Below are 20524 nucleotides of genomic sequence, written 5' to 3' on the forward strand. Positions count from 1 at the left end.
TGGACTACTAAACTATAGATGGATGGATGGTTAATTTGACTGGGAGGAATTCAGTGAGGACGGTTGATGTTAAGATATATACTTAGTAATATCATGAAATTATTCATGCTGTAATTCACACACACTTGTATGTTTTCAATAAAGATGAGACAACAAGAACAATAATTTTTGTGTAGTGTTTCATTTATTTAACCCAAATAGAATCCTATTTGAATTTATACTTTTGTGTTCTGGTTTACTCTTATTTCGAACAGTCTGCTGAATTCACTTACTTTTAGTCTTACTGTTTCTGTAACAACTCTGACGTTCTTATCCTCGACATGGTAGATATTCAATTTTTCTGCGCATGCTGATGGGATTTCATCAAACCACTTTGACGGACCGTCAAGTTTCCGGAATTCACATGTGGTTTCCTCGAATTTCACCTGGAGTCTACATGGTTTGACAAAGCGTTCGCCTTCGTTTACGCTTCTGTGGTATCGTTGTCTCCGACTTTGCTGGTTTCGGTCTGACCCATTGTTCCATGAGGAATTTTAGATTAAGCAGATGATCTTCGTAGAATTCCATATATGAAACTGATGTGAGACCCAGATAGAGAATTATAGGCTCGATAAACGTAACACTAGTAATGGAATTTGCGATCCTGGGCTGGAACGTTTAATCTCTGGTTCGGAGCGTATTGAGACTGCGCGCAATCGATTTCTCTCGCAAAATTACATCCGATCAGTGCCACAATTAATTGATTCCAGCACTTTTCAAAATCGCGAAAATTTTCGCCAAAAACACAAAGGGGTTAGCCTTACTTTTTTTTTGGGCAAAAAACTTTTGGTCTCAGATTCGATTTAAACGACCCTTATCTGACCAATTGGACCCTCAGGAACTCAGAACTTGCAGCGAAAAGAGCGTAGGACCAACAGGAGAGAAATGGCGAGCGAAAAAGCACCTGCCGAAAAATGTCGAAAACTCAGGTTCTGGTTTTTTGGCTGTAACTTCTGATGCGTTGATCGCAGCGTATTGGGACTGCGCCCAATCGATTTCTCTCGCGAAATTACATCCGATCAGTGCCACAATTAATTGATTCCAGCACTTTTCAAAATCGCGAAAATTTTCGCCAAAAACACAAAGGGGTTAGCCTTACTTTTTTTTTGGGCAAAAAACTTTTGGTCTCAGACTCGATTTAAACGACCCTTATCTGACCAATTGGACCCTCAGGAACTCAGAACTCGCAGCGAAAAGAGCGTAGGACCAACAGGAGAGAAATAGCGAGCGAAAAAGCACCTGCTGAAAAATGTCGAAAATTCAGGTTCTGGTTTTTTGGCTGTAACTTCTGATGCGTTGATCGCAGCGTATTGGGACTGCGCCCAATCGATTTCTCTCGCGAAATTACATCCGATCAGTGCCACAATTATTTGATTCCAGCACTTTTCAAAATCGCGAAAATTTTCGCCAAAAACACAAAGGGGTTAGCCTTACTTTTTTTTTGGGCAAAAAACTTTTGGTCTCAGATTCGATTTAGACGACCCTTATCTGACCAATTGGACCCTCAGGAACTCAGAACGTGCAGCGAAAAGAGCGTAGGACCAACAGGAGAGAAATAGCGAGCGAAAAAGCACCTGCTGAAAAATGTCGAAAATTCAGGTTCTGGTTTTTTGGCTGTAACTTCTGATGCGTTGATCGCAGCGTATTGGGACTGCGCCCAATCGATTTCTCTCGCAAAACTACATCCGATCAGTGCCACAATTAATTGATTCCAGCACTTTTCAAAATCGCGAAAATTTTCGCCAAAAACACAAAGGGGTTAGCCTTACTTTTTTTTTGGGCAAAAAACTTTTGGTCTCAGATTCGACTTAAACGACCCTTATCTGACCAATTGGACCCTCAGGAACTCAGAACTTGCAGCGAAAAGAGCGTAGGACCAACAGGAGAGAAATGGCGAGCGAAAAAGCACCTGCTGAAAAATGTCGAAAATTCAGGTTCTGGTTTTTTGGCTGTAACTTCTGATGCGTTGATCGCAGCGTATTGGGACTGCGCCCAATCGATTTCTCTCGCAAAACTACATCCGATCAGTGCCACAATTAATTGATTCCAGCACTTTTCAAAGTCGCGAAAATTTTCGCCAAAAACACAAAGGGGTTAGCCTTACTTTTTTTTTGGGCAAAAAACTTTCGGTCTCAGATTCGATTTAAACGACCCTTATCTGACCAATTGGACCCTCAGGAACTCAGAACTTGCAGCGAAAAGAGCGTAGGACCAACAGAAGAGAAATGGCGAGCGAAAAAGCACCTGCTGAAAAATGTCGAAAATTCAGGTTCTGGTTTTTTAGCTGTAACTTCTGATGCGTTGATCGCAGCGTATTGGGACTGCGCCCAATCGATTTCTCTCGCGAAATTACATCCGATCAGTGCCACAATTAATTGATTCCAGCACTTTTCAAAATCGCGAAAATTTTCGCCAAAAACACAAAGGGGTTAGCCTTACTTTTTTTTTTGGGCAAAAAACTTTTGGTCTCAGATTCGATTTAAACGACCCTTATCTGACCAATTGGACCCTCAGGAACTCAGAACGTGCAGCGAAAAGAGCGTAGGACCAACAGGAGAGAAATGGCGAGCGAAAAAGCACCTGCCGAAAAATGTCGAAAATTCAGGTTCTGGTTTTTTGGCTGTAACTTCTGATGCGTTGATCGCAGCGTATTGGGACTGCGCCCAATCGATTTCTCTCGCAAAACTACATCCGATCAGTGCCACAATTAATTGATTCCAGCGCTTTTCAAAATCGCGAAAATTTTCGCCAAAAACACAAAGGGGTTAGCCTTACTTTTTTTTTGGGCAAAAAACTTTTGGTCTCAGATTCGATTTAAACGACCCTTATCTGACCAATTGGACCCTCAGGAACTCAGAACTTGCAGCGAAAAGAGCGTAGGACCAACAGGAGAGAAATGGCGAGCGAAAAAGCACCTGCTGAAAAATGTCGAAAATTCAGGTTCTGGTTTTTTGGCTGTAACTTCTGATGCGTTGATCGCAGCGTATTGGGACTGCGCCCAATCGATTTCTCTCGCGAAATTACATCCGATCAGTGCCACAATTAATTGATTCCAGCACTTTTCAAAATCGCGAAAATTTTCGCCAAAAACACAAAGGGGTTAGCCTTACTTTTTTTTTGGGCAAAAAACTTTTGGTCTCAGACTCGATTTAAACGACCCTTATCTGACCAATTGGACCCTCAGGAACTCAGAACTCGCAGCGAAAAGAGCGTAGGACCAACAGGAGAGAAATAGCGAGCGAAAAAGCACCTGCTGAAAAATGTCGAAAATTCAGGTTCTGGTTTTTTGGCTGTAACTTCTGATGCGTTGATCGCAGCGTATTGGGACTGCGCCCAATCGATTTCTCTCGCGAAATTACATCCGATCAGTGCCACAATTAATTGATTCCAGCACTTTTCAAAATCGCGAAAATTTTCGCCAAAAACACAAAGGGGTTAGCCTTACTTTTTTTTTGGGCAAAAAACTTTTGGTCTCAGATTCGATTTAAACGACCCTTATCTGACCAATTGGACCCTCAGGAACTCAGAACTTGCAGCGAAAAGAGCGTAGGACCAACAGGAGAGAAATAGCGAGCGAAAAAGCACCTGCTGAAAAATGTCGAAAATTCAGGTTCTGGTTTTTTGGCTGTAACTTCTGATGCGTTGATCGCAGCGTATTGGGACTGCGCCCAATCGATTTCTCTCGCGAAATTACATCCGATCAGTGCCACAATTAATTGATTCCAGCACTTTTCAAAATCGCGAAAATTTTCGCCAAAAACACAAAGGGGTTAGCCTTATTTTTTTTTTGGGCAAAAAACTTTTGGTCTCAGATTCGATTTAAACGACCCTTATCTGACCAATTGGACCCTCAGGAACTCAGAACTTGCAGCGAAAAGAGCGTAGGACCAACAGGAGAGAAATGGCGAGCGAAAAAGCACCTGCTGAAAAATGTCGAAAATTCAGGTTCTGGTTTTTTGGCTGTAACTTCTGATGCGTTGATCGCAGCGTATTGGGACTGCGCCCAATCGATTTCTCTCGCGAAATTACATCCGATCAGTGCCACAATTAATTGATTCCAGCACTTTTCAAAATCGCGAAAATTTTCGCCAAAAACACAAAGGGGTTAGCCTTACTTTTTTTTTTGGGCAAAAAACTTTTGGTCTCAGATTCGATTTAAACGACCCTTATCTGACCAATTGGACCCTCAGGAACTCAGAACGTGCAGCGAAAAGAGCGTAGGACCAACAGGAGAGAAATGGCGAGCGAAAAAGCACCTGCCGAAAAATGTCGAAAATTCAGTTTCTGGTTTTTTGGCTGTAACTTCTGATGCGTTGATCGCAGCGTATTGGGACTGCGCCCAATCGATTTCTCTCGCAAAACTACATCCGATCAGTGCCACAATTAATTGATTCCAGCACTTTTCAAAATCGCGAAAATTTTCGCCAAAAACACAAAGGGGTTAGCCTTACTTTTTTTTTGGGCAAAAAACTTTTGGTCTCAGATTCGATTTAAACGACCCTTATCTGACCAATTGGACCCTCAGGAACTCAGAACTTGCAGCGAAAAGAGCGTAGGACCAACAGGAGAGAAATGGCGAGCGAAAAAGCACCTGCTGAAAATGTCGAAAATTCAGGTTCTGGTTTTTTGGCTGTAACTTCTGATGCGTTGATCGCAGCGTATTGGGACTGCGCCCAATCGATTTCTCTCGCGAAATTACATCCGATCAGTGCCACAATTAATTGATTCCAGCACTTTTCAAAATCGCGAAAATTTTCGCCAAAAACACAAAGGGGTTAGCCTTACTTTTTTTTTGGGCAAAAAACTTTTGGTCTCAGACTCGATTTAAACGACCCTTATCTGACCAATTGGACCCTCAGGAACTCAGAACTCGCAGCGAAAAGAGCGTAGGACCAACAGGAGAGAAATAGCGAGCGAAAAAGCACCTGCTGAAAAATGTCGAAAATTCAGGTTCTGGTTTTTTGGCTGTAACTTCTGATGCGTTGATCGCAGCGTATTGGGACTGCGCCCAATCGATTTCTCTCGCGAAATTACATCCGATCAGTGCCACAATTAATTGATTCCAGCACTTTTCAAAATCGCGAAAATTTTCGCCAAAAACACAAAGGGGCTAGCCTTACTTTTTTTTTGGGCAAAAAACTTTTGGTCTCAGACTCGATTTAAACGACCCTTATCTGACCAATTGGACCCTCAGGAACTCAGAACTCGCAGCGAAAAGAGCGTAGGACCAACAGGAGAGAAATAGCGAGCGAAAAAGCACCTGCTGAAAAATGTCGAAAATTCAGGTTCTGGTTTTTTGGCTGTAACTTCTGATGCGTTGATCGCAGCGTATTGGGACTGCGCCCAATCGATTTCTCTCGCGAAATTACATCCGATCAGTGCCACAATTAATTGATTCCAGCACTTTTCAAAATCGCGAAAATTTTCGCCAAAAACACAAAGGGGTTAGCCTTACTTTTTTTTTGGGCAAAAAACTTTTGGTCTCAGATTCGATTTAAACGACCCTTATCTGACCAATTGGACCCTCAGGAACTCAGAACTTGCAGCGAAAAGAGCGTAGGACCAACAGGAGAGAAATGGCGAGCGAAAAAGCACCTGCTGAAAAATGTCGAAAATTCAGATTCTGGTTTTTTGGCTGTAACTTCTGATGCGTTGATCGCAGCGTATTGGGACTGCGCTCATTCGATTTCTCTCGCAAAACTACATCCGATCAGTGCCACAATTAATTGATTCCAGCACTTTTCCAAATCGCGAAAATTTTCACCAAAAACACAAAGGGGTTAGCCTTACTTTTTTTTTGGGCAAAAAACTTTTGGTCTCAGATTCGATTCAAACGACCCTTATCTGACCAATTGGACCCTCAGGAACTCAGAACTTGCAGCGAAAAGAGCGTAGGACCAACAGGAGAGAAATGGCGAGCGAAAAAGCACCTGCTGAAAAATGTCGAAAATTCAGGTTCTGGTTTTTTGGCTGTAACTTCTGATGCGTTGATCGCAGCGTATTGGGACTGCGCCCAATCGATTTCTCTCGCGAAATTACATCCGATCAGTGCCACAATTAATTGATTCCAGCACTTTTCAAAATCGCGAAAATTTTCGCCAAAAACACAAAGGGGTTAGCCTTACTTTTTTTTTGGGCAAAAAACTTTTGGTCTCAGATTCGATATAAACGACCCTTATCTGACCAATTGGACCCTCAGGAACTCAGAACTTGCAGCGAAAAGAGCGTAGGACCAGCAGGAGAGAAATGGCGAGCGAAAAAGCACCTGCTGAAAAATGTCGAAAATTCAGGTTCTGGTTTTCGGATGTAACTTCTGATGCGTTGATCGCAGCGTATTGGGACTGCGCCCAATCGATTTCTCTCGCGAAATTACATCCGATCAGTGCCACAATTAATTGATTCCAGCACTTTTCAAAATCGCGAAAATTTTCGCCAAAAACACAAAGGGGTTAGCCTTACTTTTTTTTTGGGCAAAAAACTTTTGGTCCCAGATTCGATTTAAACGACCCTTATCTGACCAATTGGACCCTCAGGAACTCAGAACTTGCAGCGAAAAGAGCGTAGGACCAACAGGAGAGAAATGGCGAGCGAAAAAGCACCTGCTGAAAAATGTCGAAAATTCAGGTTCTGGTTTTTTGGCTGTAACTTCTGATGCGTTGATCGCAGCGTATTGGGACTGCGCCCAATCGATTTCTCTCGCAAAACTACATCCGATCAGCGCCACAATTAATTGATTCCAGCACTTTTCAAAATCGCGAAAATTTTCGCCAAAAACACAAAGGGGTTAGCCTTACTTTTTTTTTGGGCAAAAAACTTTTGGTCTCAGATTCGATTTAAACGACCCTTATCTGACCAATTGGACCCTCAGGAACTCAGAACGTGCAGCGAAAAGAGCGTAGGACCAACAGGAGAGAAATAGCGAGCGAAAAAGCACCTGCTGAAAAATGTCGAAAATTCAGGTTCTGGTTTTTTGGCTGCAACTTCTGATGCGTTGATCGCAGCGTATTGGGACTGCACCCAATCGATTTCTCTCGCAAAACTACATCCGATCAGTGCCACAATTAATTGATTCCAGCACTTTTCAAAATCGCGAAAATTTTCGCCAAAAACACAAAGGGGTTAGCCTTACTTTTTTTTTGGGCAAAAAACTTTTGGTCTCAGATTCGATTTAAACGACCCTTATCTGACCAATTGGACCCTCAGGAACTCAGAACTTGCAGCGAAAAGAGCGTAGGACCAACAGGAGAGAAATGGCGAGCGAAAAAGCACCTGCTGAAAAATGTCGAAAATTCAGGTTCTGGTTTTTTGGCTGTAACTTCTGATGCGTTGATCGCAGCGTATTGGGACTGCGCCCAATCGATTTCTCTCGCGAAATTACATCCGATCAGTGCCACAATTAATTGATTCCAGCACTTTTCAAAATCGCGAAAATTTTCGCCAAAAACACAAAGGGGTTAGCCTTACTTTTTTTTTGGGCAAAAAACTTTTGGTCTCAGATTCGATATAAACGACCCTTATCTGACCAATTGGACCCTCAGGAACTCAGAACTTGCAGCGAAAAGAGCGTAGGACCAACAGGAGAGAAATGGCGAGCGAAAAAGCACCTGCTGAAAAATGTCGAAAATTCAGGTTCTGGTTTTCGGATGTAACTTCTGATGCGTTGATCGCAGCGTATTGGGACTGCGCCCAATCGATTTCTCTCGCGAAATTACATCCGATCAGTGCCACAATTAATTGATTCCAGCACTTTTCAAAATCGCGAAAATTTTCGCCAAAAACACAAAGGGGTTAGCCTTACTTTTTTTTTGGGCAAAAAACTTTTGGTCCCAGATTCGATTTAAACGACCCTTATCTGACCAATTGGACCCTCAGGAACTCAGAACTTGCAGCGAAAAGAGCGTAGGACCAACAGGAGAGAAATGGCGAGCGAAAAAGCACCTGCTGAAAAATGTCGAAAATTCAGGTTCTGGTTTTTTGGCTGTAACTTCTGATGCGTTGATCGCAGCGTATTGGGACTGCGCCCAATCGATTTCTCTCGCGAAATTACATCCGATCAGTGCCACAATTAATTGATTCCAGCACTTTTCAAAATCGCGAAAATTTTCGCCAAAAACACAAAGGGGTTAGCCTTACTTTTTTTTTGGGCAAAAAACTTTTGGTCTCAGATTCGATATAAACGACCCTTATCTGACCAATTGGACCCTCAGGAACTCAGAACTTGCAGCGAAAAGAGCGTAGGACCAACAGGAGAGAAATGGCGAGCGAAAAAGCACCTGCTGAAAAATGTCGAAAATTCAGGTTCTGGTTTTCGGATGTAACTTCTGATGCGTTGATCGCAGCGTATTGGGACTGCGCCCAATCGATTTCTCTCGCGAAATTACATCCGATCAGTGCCACAATTAATTGATTCCAGCACTTTTCAAAATCGCGAAAATTTTCGCCAAAAACACAAAGGGGTTAGCCTTACTTTTTTTTTGGGCAAAAAACTTTTGGTCTCAGATTCGATATAAACGACCCTTATCTGACCAATTGGACCCTCAGGAACTCAGAACTTGCAGCGAAAAGAGCGTAGGACCAACAGGAGAGAAATGGCGAGCGAAAAAGCACCTGCTGAAAAATGTCGAAAATTCAGGTTCTGGTTTTCGGATGTAACTTCTGATGCGTTGATCGCAGCGTATTGGGACTGCGCCCAATCGATTTCTCTCGCGAAATTACATCCGATCAGTGCCACAATTAATTGATTCCAGCACTTTTCAAAATCGCGAAAATTTTCGCCAAAAACACAAAGGGGTTAGCCTTATTTTTTTTTTGGGCAAAAAACTTTTGGTCTCAGATTCGATTTAAACGACCCTGATCTGACCAATTGGACCCTCAGGAACTCAGAACTTGCAGCGAAAAGAGCGTAGGACCAACAGGAGAGAAATGGCGAGCGAAAAAGCACCTGCTGAAAAATGTCGAAAATTCAGGTTCTGGTTTTTTGGCTGTAACTTCTGATGCGTTGATCGCAGCGTATTGGGACTGCGCCCAATCGATTTCTCTCGCGAAATTACATCCGATCAGTGCCACAATTAATTGATTCCAGCACTTTTCAAAATCGCGAAAATTTTCGCCAAAAACACAAAGGGGTTAGCCTTACTTTTTTTTTTGGGCAAAAAACTTTTGGTCTCAGATTCGATTTAAACGACCCTTATCTGACCAATTGGACCCTCAGGAACTCAGAACGTGCAGCGAAAAGAGCGTAGGACCAACAGGAGAGAAATGGCGAGCGAAAAAGCACCTGCCGAAAAATGTCGAAAATTCAGGTTCTGGTTTTTTGGCTGTAACTTCTGATGCGTTGATCGCAGCGTATTGGGACTGCGCCCAATCGATTTCTCTCGCAAAACTACATCCGATCAGCGCCACAATTAATTGATTCCAGCACTTTTCAAAATCGCGAAAATTTTCGCCAAAAACACAAAGGGGTTAGCCTTACTTTTTTTTTGGGCAAAAAACTTTTGGTCTCAGATTCGATTTAAACGACCCTTATCTGACCAATTGGACCCTCAGGAACTCAGAACTTGCAGCGAAAAGAGCGTAGGACCAACAGGAGAGAAATGGCGAGCGAAAAAGCACCTGCTGAAAAATGTCGAAAATTCAGGTTCTGGTTTTTTGGCTGTAACTTCTGATGCGTTGATCGCAGCGTATTGGGACTGCGCCCAATCGATTTCTCTCGCGAAATTACATCCGATCAGTGCCACAATTAATTGATTCCAGCACTTTTCAAAATCGCGAAAATTTTCGCCAAAAACACAAAGGGGTTAGCCTTACTTTTTTTTTGGGCAAAAAACTTTTGGTCTCAGACTCGATTTAAACGACCCTTATCTGACCAATTGGACCCTCAGGAACTCAGAACTCGCAGCGAAAAGAGCGTAGGACCAACAGGAGAGAAATAGCGAGCGAAAAAGCACCTGCTGAAAAATGTCGAAAATTCAGGTTCTGGTTTTTTGGCTGTAACTTCTGATGCGTTGATCGCAGCGTATTGGGACTGCGCCCAATCGATTTCTCTCGCGAAATTACATCCGATCAGTGCCACAATTAATTGATTCCAGCACTTTTCAAAATCGCGAAAATTTTCGCCAAAAACACAAAGGGGTTAGCCTTACTTTTTTTTTTGGGCAAAAAACTTTTGGTCTCAGATTCGATTTAAACGACCCTTATCTGACCAATTGGACCCTCAGGAACTCAGAACGTGCAGCGAAAAGAGCGTAGGACCAACAGGAGAGAAATGGCGAGCGAAAAAGCACCTGCTGAAAAATGTCGAAAATTCAGGTTCTGGTTTTCGGATGTAACTTCTGATGCGTTGATCGCAGCGTATTGGGACTGCGCCCAATCGATTTCTCTCGCGAAATTACATCCGATCAGTGCCACAATTAATTGATTCCAGCACTTTTCAAAATCGCGAAAATTTTCGCCAAAAACACAAAGGGGTTAGCCTTACTTTTTTTTTGGGCAAAAAACTTTTGGTCCCAGATTCGATTTAAACGACCCTTATCTGACCAATTGGACCCTCAGGAACTCAGAACTTGCAGCGAAAAGAGCGTAGGACCAACAGGAGAGAAATGGCGAGCGAAAAAGCACCTGCTGAAAAATGTCGAAAATTCAGGTTCTGGTTTTTTGGCTGTAACTTCTGATGCGTTGATCGCAGCGTATTGGGACTGCGCCCAATCGATTTCTCTCGCAAAACTACATCCGATCAGTGCCACAATTAATTGATTCCAGCACTTTTCAAAATCGCGAAAATTTTCGCCAAAAACACAAAGGGGTTAGCCTTACTTTTTTTTTGGGCAAAAAACTTTTGGTCTCAGATTCGATTGAAACGACCCTTATCTGACCAATTGGACCCTCAGGAACTCAGAACTTGCAGCGAAAAGAGCGTAGGACCAACAGAAGAGAAATGGCGAGCGAAAAAGCACCTGCTGAAAAATGTCGAAAATTCAGGTTCTGGTTTTTTAGCTGTAACTTCTGATGCGTTGATCGCAGCGTATTGGGACTGCGCCCAATCGATTTCTCTCGCGAAATTACATCCGATCAGTGCCACAATTAATTGATTCCAGCACTTTTCAAAATCGCGAAAATTTTCGCCAAAAACACAAAGGGGTTAGCCTTACTTTTTTTTGGGCAAAAAACTTTTGGTCTCAGATTCGATTTAAACGACCCTTATCTGACCAATTGGACCCTCAGGAACTCAGAACTTGCAGCGAAAAGAGCGTAGGACCAACAGGAGAGAAATAGCGAGCGAAAAAGCACCTGCTGAAAAATGTCGAAAATTCAGGTTCTGGTTTTTTGGCTGCAACTTCTGATGCCTTGATCGCAGCGTATTGGGACTGCGCCCAATCGATTTCTCTCGCAAAATTACATCCGATCAGTGCTACAATTAATTAATTCCAGCACTTTCCAAAATCGCGAAAATTTTCGCCAAAAACACAAAGGGGTTAGCCTTACTTTTTTTTTTGGCAAAAAACTTTTGGTCTCAGATTCGATTTAAACGACCCTTATCTGACCAATTGGACCCTCAGGAACTCAGAACGTGCAGCGAAAAGAGCGTAGGACCAACAGGAGAGAAATGGCGAGCGAAAAAGCACCTGCCGAAAAATGTCGAAAACTCAGGTTCTGGTTTTTTGGCTGTAACTTTTGATGCGTCGATCGCAGCGTATTGGGACTGCGCCCAATCGATTTCTCTCGCAAAATTACGTCGGTTCAGCGCATGAAAGAATTTATTTCAGCACTTTTCTAATCGCGAAAACTTTCGCCAAAAATGCAAAGGGATTAGCCCTACTTTTTTTTCCACTTCTTGACTGAAAAGTTATGCTCTGAGATTGGATTTACATGACCTCCTCCCGACTAAATGGACCGCCAGGAACTCAGAAAGCGCAGCGAAAAGAGCGTGGGATCAACAGGAGACAAATTACGATGTAAGTATTTAATTATCACTTTGTCATCGTCGAAGTTACGTTGATGTGACGAATCAAACAATCTGTCACAGCTTTTTTCAAAAAGCGGAATGCTGTTAGCCGGAATAGAAGTGGACGTTCACTGCCAGCGCAGTTAGTCAAGGTAAGTAGGGGAAATGAATTGAAAACAAATTGTTCAATAGACCGGATATACGGTTAAAGTAGTTTATAATTTAAAATATATATATATTTATATATATATAAACTGTACATAATTGATATATTTATAGATAATATGTGTTTTAATAAAGTAATGGTGAGCGTGATAAATTAAACAAGTATCTTTGTTTCATACAAACTAAGAAATCCCCCAATTTTTCAGACAGTCGGATGAATTTGGAGGATCTCCAGTAATCACAAATTGTATGTATATGTTTCGTTTCATCTACATTAAATTCAACATTTTTCATTATTATACCCTATTCAGTCCATCCTACAAATACATTTTACAGACTGTTTTACATTTTACGATAATCACATATTCTCACCTATCAAATTTCCTGTACGTCGCAGTTTTCTTTTACATTTCATCCAATCGCTCATTCAAATAATTACGGAAAATTCAGATTTTTTCGGGTGTCATCATCCTCTAAAACATTGTCAATGAATCGTTATAGTGCGAAATCACAAACAATCACAAATAGTCATATCTGTTCACATTAAATACAGATTCTGATATAGTGGATGGGTATTTTATGCGAAGGAAAAAGAACATGACATGCGTTAATAACAGAACACAAGTCCCACGCAGACAAAATAATGTAGAGCATGCTTTTTGAGCTATGCAAGCCCTATTCCGAAAATATGCTAAGATTGATCATTGAAAGGCCGGTGCGTGTAAATAATATTATGCAATAACTGTGAAATGGATTTTGTAATATTTATATATCCATCGAGTCAAAGATGAAGTAGTCGAATAAGAAATCGTTGATAAAAAAAAAATTCGATTGCAATACACAAAGTCGCCGTATATCGTATACACTTTTGACTCTAGACGTATAAACTATTTACATAAGAAAACGTGGTCACGGAATAGAGAGATAGATTTTCTCCTATATATATTGTACTCATAAATAAGAATAATAATATTAATAATAATAATAATAATAACAACAACAATAATAGTCGTATATTAAATACGTTAAAGAATTAAATAATATGTAAGAAATAGGTCTGAAGACTAACAAACCATACAGAATAAGGGAATAAACGTCCTCTATAATTCCAATGCGTATTTACATCGATTCAAGAACTAATACTGTATGATTTTTTCTTTAAAAGTTATTACAATCGGTAAATATCAAAATTCGAATTGCAACCTCATATATTATATGTATATGGTAATACTTCACTCTCTGTCACATCGGTATATCTTTATTTATTTGCTTGCTTAATAATAAGAATATGATAAAAATGTTTATTAGAAAAATGACCAAATGACGACAGCTATTTCGAAACCGCACCTAGTAGTAAATCTAGCATCACTTCGTTTGTCTCTTTTTCCCTCGATTTTTCTTAAATAAGAACAAATTAATGTATGATAATAAATAACTAATCTCGGAATAGCTGCCACGGGTACGACTTAGTCGTGTTAATCGATATAATATTTGAGCGCAGCTGAATCCGTATTTCAAAAACTCGGTCGGATTGATATTATTTTACAATGCAAATTTGTACCACTACTGAATAAAATATGTTGGATATACATAAATACGTATATATTTTCCATTCACAAAAGGTGAAGATAACATTTTTAATGTTACAATACGAGGAAAAATAAGCAAATTTGAATAAATAATTTCAACGTCAGATTCAGCTGCCTGTGGCTAATGTATATGTACGACGTTTAATTCAGGTTTGTTTGACCATTGTATAACGCAAATACAACGTCTCTTTCGTAAACAAAATTATTGCGTCAAATATCTATGAGGGATTAGTCAATTTGAATAAGAATCTTTGTTGTTGTTGTTTTTTTTTTTACAATTTTTTATGTCGTCCACTAATGGTATGACAGCGAAAACTTAAGGAACGTGTTTTAAAACGCGCACGAATAACAGAACGAGATGTAACGAAAAAAATTTAATTCCTGTTTCATTTAGATCTAAGATCTTTGGTATAATATAGCTAGACTCAGAGATATTTGTCGCATTAAAGCGCTGTCGTACTTAACAAATTGTAATTTAAAATAATTATCGGTATCAATTGCCTAGTAGAGGGGTAAGTTTCAGCTACCCTGATAAGGCATCTGATCGGGAACAGACGATGAGTGATTTTGATTCGGACTGTGATAGTGAAGGCTGTTGCTGTCCTGTGACATTTCATTTCCCACCGGTTCTTCATACTTTCCTCTTTTGAATCTGCCGTAAAGGGACGAATACGGCAAATTGTAATGTATCGCGGCTTGATTTATACTCATGTGACCCATTCTGCAAAGAGAAAAAAAATAAAAAATAAAAAACACCTCGATATTACAATACGTAAAACAATGGCAGGGAAGGTAGAGTTTTTATTGGATTCACAGTAGATATAAAAACAAATGTTTCATTTTAAATATACTGAACAAAAAATAAACGAGTACCAAAGAGTTAAGACTCCATTATTTAGAAACGTTAGAAAAGTGTATCTTAAAGGACTTAACCAAGCAAGAAATTAGTAACAGACGCAAGTTCTTTATTGCCTTAGAATGTTTGATTCACACTCGCGGACGAAAAAGTGTTTCTTGAAATACAACTAGGCAACATTTTTACTGTTATATAACAGGCTTTATTTCTCACCTAACAGCCTCGAGAGCTTCAGTCATGGCGTCTTCGCTCCAAGGCGTCGGATTGCTCCTGCTCAATTCGATCCCCTCTCTTTTGCATCTGCCATAAAGAGTTCCAGTCGGGATACCAAATTCCGTGGAAGCACGCTGGACGGACGTTTGTCCAGACCGAATCGCTTCCAAGGCTCTGTCTAGGTCAGCGGGCGACCACGTGGTCGGACTGGCGTTGAAAGGTGCCGCTAATCTGATCCCTTCTCTCCTGGCAATCTTGTACAAGGTGCTTGAGGGTATTCCGAAAGCTTTCGATGCCTTATTCGCGGAAATTGTTCCCGTCCTCAGAGCCTCCAAAGCGTTGTTCAGACTCTCGTCGCTCCACGACTTCGTTGGACCGTCTTTTTTCGGCGTGTCGATACCGAGTCGATGCGCCCGTTGCCACAACGTCGTCGATGGAATCCCAAAAGTAGCTGTTTGTATGTAAAATATCAATGTTAAAAATTGAATAAACAACTTGCACAACTTGTTCAACGAATGTGAATAATCGTTGTTACGATTTTCGATACTCACCGGATGCTTTTGTGAGGCTCATATCGTGATTTCGCAAAGCGTCCAGAGCGGCGTCCATGTCGTCCTGCGTCCAAGACTTGGATCCGTGATGATGGGAGCCGATTTGTCCGGAATGTGATCTGCCGTTGTCCCCGCCATCGGAATGACCGGAACTGCCTGACGGCATGAGGCCAAGAAGCTCTGGAGTGATCATCATCATGTTGTCATTATCGCCGGTCGTTTTTGAACTGACGCTAGCTCGATCTGACATATGACTATCTATATCTATCGTGTCCGTCGAGTCCATCGTGTGCAGTGTCTCAAATTTTATTTTAACACTGTCACAATTTTGTATTTCTGTAACATATAATTAACAACCATCGCAAGTATTACCACACGCTGTGATTTTTGTGAATTTCGCTTTTGTTTTTTTAAGCTTTCGAATCATCTTTACAGACGTGGCAAAAAAAGAAAAAAAAAAAAAATAGCCAACATCCCCAACAACGATATACAATCAATTTATAGTCATTCACATCCCCATTTTCAATTTCGATTTTCCGAGTTTCGTAGAACTCTACCTTATTGGAAAAAAATTAAATAAATAAACAAATAAACACCCGCCGTCGTGCAGTTTGAATAAACGATTCGACGATGATCATTTCACGGTTACGTGACTCTATTAAACTTAAAACGGTATTACGATAAGAGGAGGCCCCCCCCCCGTATCCCACCTCCCTGCTCGTATAATAAAATGATGTTGCGTGGGCAGCAAATTCAATGCGGAGGAACGCAAATTTAATCACAACTAGTTAAGTCTTATTAACCCAATTATTTTGATTTGTCATCAAGCTAACATGCCGTAGTACAACGTAATTATTCTCATCACCGGTTTTTACCTCATAGAAAATTTCCATAATATACATACCAATGAAAAATTAAACAAAGAAGACGCAAAAAGGTAAAATATGGAAAAAATTTCCACGAATCGTATTAATGATAAAATTCATTCATTCATTTCTTCATGTACCCCATTACTTCCGTTGTATACCCATACGTACAATATACTTGATGGTTGTTACGCTACTTACTGCTCACTGTTTTCATCATCACTAATTATTTCGTTTAAATATTGGTCGAATAGACACTTTCCGACCTATCGTCGTTCGTATTTAAACTGTATTCTGAATAAATAGTACAATACCTAATCAAATCTAAACTGTCATCGATATGCTTTTCGAAACACACGTTCATTGTTATCATACGTATAATAGTCTACGCTCGTCCTGACGTATGCCGGTATAAATAAAGGTTTATGCATTATGTCACAAAGGAATAGGTACATATTAATATACCTGTCGATTGGTGATCAGGGTCTCTCAAATGCGTTATCGTAGTACCAACTAGAGTAGCACTGGGAGGTGTAGGTTGAGTTTCGGGTGGTAAATCAACGTCTCCTGGATCCGTATGGTGCCCGTAATGTCCCATTCCTGTGTGACAAAACATCTCACCTTTATTTCAAGTGATTAAAATCTGTCCTAAAGTATCCATTATATAGATATGCCCCACACCTTTGACTATCGACGACGAAACCTCATCAAAAATTTCTATAACCAATCATTATTCTCTTTTCCTTACTTTTGTTTGCTTCTTCTTCTTCTTCTTCTTCGTTTTTTTGTTTTTTTTTTTATCTCTCTTTCTCTCTCTCTCTTTCTCTCTCTCTCTCTCACTCTCTCTCTCTCTCTTTCTTATCGTTAGTCCCTACGAAAAAAAAAGAAAAAAAAAAAAACTTTTCAAGCGTCGTTTCCAGTTACGTATATCAAACTATTTCCTTACCCTATAATAATAGTATGTCTATCAGTTCCTCTTTCCGGATACCGTACGTGTACAGAAACTGGCATAGTGATGCATACTTATGCACTTTTTATAACGCATTCCATCCATCCATCCATCCATCCATCCATCCATACATACATACATACATACATGCATACATACATACATATGCTCGAACCTAAAAAACCATCAATTTCGGTAAATGTAAACTTTGTTTTTCCCCCCCTCTCATCATACATGATCATAGATCGACGATCGCGACGAAACGTGTACATAGTTAAATATCACTCGAGGTATATATATATATATATATATATATAATCTTTCGGATATCAAGCGCATTGTATAAACGACATATACATCTATAGACACATATAAATGGGGATGTGAATGACTCAGTATTGTTCGTACCACACACAAACATATAACAATATTACTATTTTACACACTTAAAATGTACATGTTTATCTAATTAATTTTCATCACCGAATTTCCAGTGAACGATGCTCCACGTGTTCGTGGGAGATAGGGGAAAATCGTAGAAACGAACGAAAGAAGCGAGCAATGAGAAAAAAAAAAAAAAAAACGACCTCGATTCGTGACTGTTACAAATATATTAATTTTATATTAATTGTTGAAGGAAAAAAAAAAAAACAATGAAAGATTTTTTTATTCGCTTTTAAAAGATAGGAAGTGTAAAAACATAAAAAAAAAAAACGAAAACAATGGAACGAAAGAATATACATTATGTCCGTAATAGGCGAGGGCGAGAAATTTGACGGTGGATTTTTTGCTAGAGCACAGTTTATTATTTGTTTAAGTTTCTTGATTATTATTTTTTTATATATATATATATTTTTTTTTTTTTTTTGCAAAGAAATTGTTTTTATCGTTTCACGTTCAGGTGTGGGGCAGCAAATCGCGTGAAATCCACTTACCGTTATTGTTGTTCGTGTTACCGTTGCTTATTTCCTTTTGTCGCGATTCTAAAACTATTGTCGGCTCACCGAACTCTTCATCTTCGGTCTGCCAGTCCCTGTGATTCTACAAATCGAGAGACAGAGAGAAAAAGATAATATTCAATATACATTTCTCAATTGTTCTCTACTTTCTCCATTTCGTCTATATTTTTATTCTTTCATCTATCGTCATCATTATTATCACAAAAAACGCGCGCCGCCTTCTTAAAATCAATTCGCGCTCAAAAATCTCTCTTCATCGTCAATTTGTTTCCTCTACATTATACATGCATGCGTTTTATTTCAAATTACCTCTGACGGTCAGGTCTGATGCTAACAGAGGAAAATAAAAAAAAAAAAAAATAAGGAAAAATTTCTCCCGCTTTTGTCTCTAAAAATTGTATAATATACGTATATATAATAATAATATTCTTTTAATTGCGCTTCTTTTGTTTATCTATAACGTCCGAATTTCCGGTTACCCCGAAGGGCCTCCTCCCCTCCCCTCCCCGCCCCGCTCCTCTCCTCACCGCCCCTCTCATCTCCCGTCGTCTCACCGGCACTCCTCCTCTCCTCTCCACTCCACTCGTACTCTCATAATCTCAAACGATCGTCAGCTTACCTCTTTGTCGTCCCGATTGTTGAATCCTTCGGTTTCCTCTTCTTTGTACTTCTCGAAATGCCTGTTACCCGGTGTATCCGAGGACCTTGCCTCAAACCTAGGCCTTTTATACCTCGGATGATGCTGTCTTCTAAGCTTTGTATAATTCAAACGTGGTGTACCGGTACCGGAAGAATCACGATCCCTAGGCGGTGAACTTAGGCTAACAGAAGACGGTGGACCCTCTCTACTTTCCGGTACCTCGCAGAGGCCCTTTATCTTCAATTGATCCGCAGTCTTCAGGAGTGACTGCAACAACGCAATTAAACAACGCCGTCAAATTTTAACATCCTCATTACCCTTTCGTACGTTCGCCGATAACACGTTAAAATAATGATAATTCGAAATTTTGTACAAATTTTTTTTTTCATTTTTCAAAATCCCTTCTTTCCCTTCATCAATTTTTCCCCTTTTTAATTAACGTACATTGCGATTCATTTTTTTTTTTTTATATTTTTCTCACGTTTCTCATTCTCCAACAGACTATCGTTTTCGTTGTCGTCGTCGTTGTTATTGTTACACGTATAACACGAATCGCGAATGTTATCTGCAACATGTATATTATATACGTAATACGTACATGTACATTCGACACTCTCGATAAGGCCGCTTCTCCCCCCACTACTCGAGTTGGAACAAAGCGCGCTCGTTGTCCCAAATTTTCTCAGATACTCTCGCAAAATAATAGGTCCGACGACAAAGTAGAAACGTCGAAAAGAAACCAGCCCAACTACTGTCACAGACTTTCGTCAACCCTGTTAATTCGTGAGATTCTAATTTCAATGCGCGATTAAACGCACGTCGATCTCATCGATGTTAATTAAACCAATTCTTAGAAATATCCTCCCCTACAGCCCCACAACCGGCCCTACATCGAGAGATTCTCCACACCGTAACCCAACATTTTTCTCTTCCTTCTTCGCCGTTCGTTCGTCATCATACCCTGTACAATATTAATCCGGCAATGCAGTACCCCGCTTTGTCGTCGGTTCCGTCGCTGAATCCGGTTTTCTGTTCTTTAATCAACGCCGAAAGGGGGAGACAAACCCGCGGCGGCTTCGGAAAGGGGGGGGGGGGGGAGGGAGGGGGCCGATTAGGCGGGGTTCAGAACACACGACGAGAACGATGTATACGTGTATAACCTCCCCCACCCCCACCCCCCCTTCACCCCAACACAGCGCACCCACGAATCGGGGCTGAGGGGGGTGGAGGGGCAGTCAGACACGACGCTGCGGACCTGCGTATCGACCATCGTACACCCCCGTCCTCCGCCCCGCCGAACCCTTAACGAACTTCGAGAGACCTGCACCCCCCCCCCCCTCCGCCCCTTTGGCGGTGTTCGCGAGGTGGGTTGACGGGTAAGGGGTAAGTTGGTCGGGTGACGGAGGTGGCGGAGGGGAGGGGGGGGAGGGGGGGTGTCGTGCATATTAATGTGTTTACAAGGGTATGTGTAGAGTTGCCTGTACGATATATATTATATATATATATATATCAAGGTGTCGATGCCTGCGTCCATCTTTTTTTTTTTTGTTTGGTGCATTTGTGTGTGTGTGTGGGGGGGGGACACATATGTGTATTACGATTATCGTCACATGCGTATTATATGTATGGCAGGGTGATTCGAAAAATGAAGTTTTTTTTTTTTTTTAAACGCTCTTATCCCACGACATTTTAATGTTTGGTAGAAAAAAGATCGTCCCATAAAAGATGACATCTCTGTCTCGATAGTCTGATGAGT

General features: G+C 40.8%; 1 protein-coding gene across 6 annotated transcripts in view; it reads right to left on the bottom strand.

The window, feature by feature from the left end:
- Positions 1–12350: 12350 nt before the first annotated feature.
- LOC124177689 (protein bric-a-brac 2) overlaps positions 12351–20524 on the bottom strand; it is a 33917-nt gene continuing 25743 nt past the window's right edge. For 3 of the 6 annotated variants that reach the window (XM_046560333.1, XM_046560336.1, XM_046560331.1), the window contains exons 4-9: positions 18748–19035; positions 18105–18210; positions 16686–16841; positions 15355–15690; positions 14804–15254; positions 12351–14455 (exon numbers count right to left, since the gene is read on the bottom strand). In XM_046560333.1, coding sequence (XP_046416289.1) covers positions 14254–14455; positions 14804–15254; positions 15355–15690; positions 16686–16841; positions 18105–18210; positions 18748–19035 — 1539 coding nt within the window. In that variant the 3' untranslated portion in view covers positions 12351–14253. The remainder of the gene's footprint in view (positions 14456–14803; positions 15255–15354; positions 15691–16685; positions 16842–18104; positions 18211–18747; positions 19036–20524) is intronic. The other 3 variants (XM_046560332.1, XM_046560334.1, XM_046560335.1) reach the window with 3 other exon arrangements.

The sequence above is a fragment of the Neodiprion fabricii genome, chromosome 3 (assembly GCF_021155785.1).
Source record: "Neodiprion fabricii isolate iyNeoFabr1 chromosome 3, iyNeoFabr1.1, whole genome shotgun sequence".
NCBI classification, from domain to species: Eukaryota; Metazoa; Arthropoda; class Insecta; order Hymenoptera; family Diprionidae; genus Neodiprion; species Neodiprion fabricii.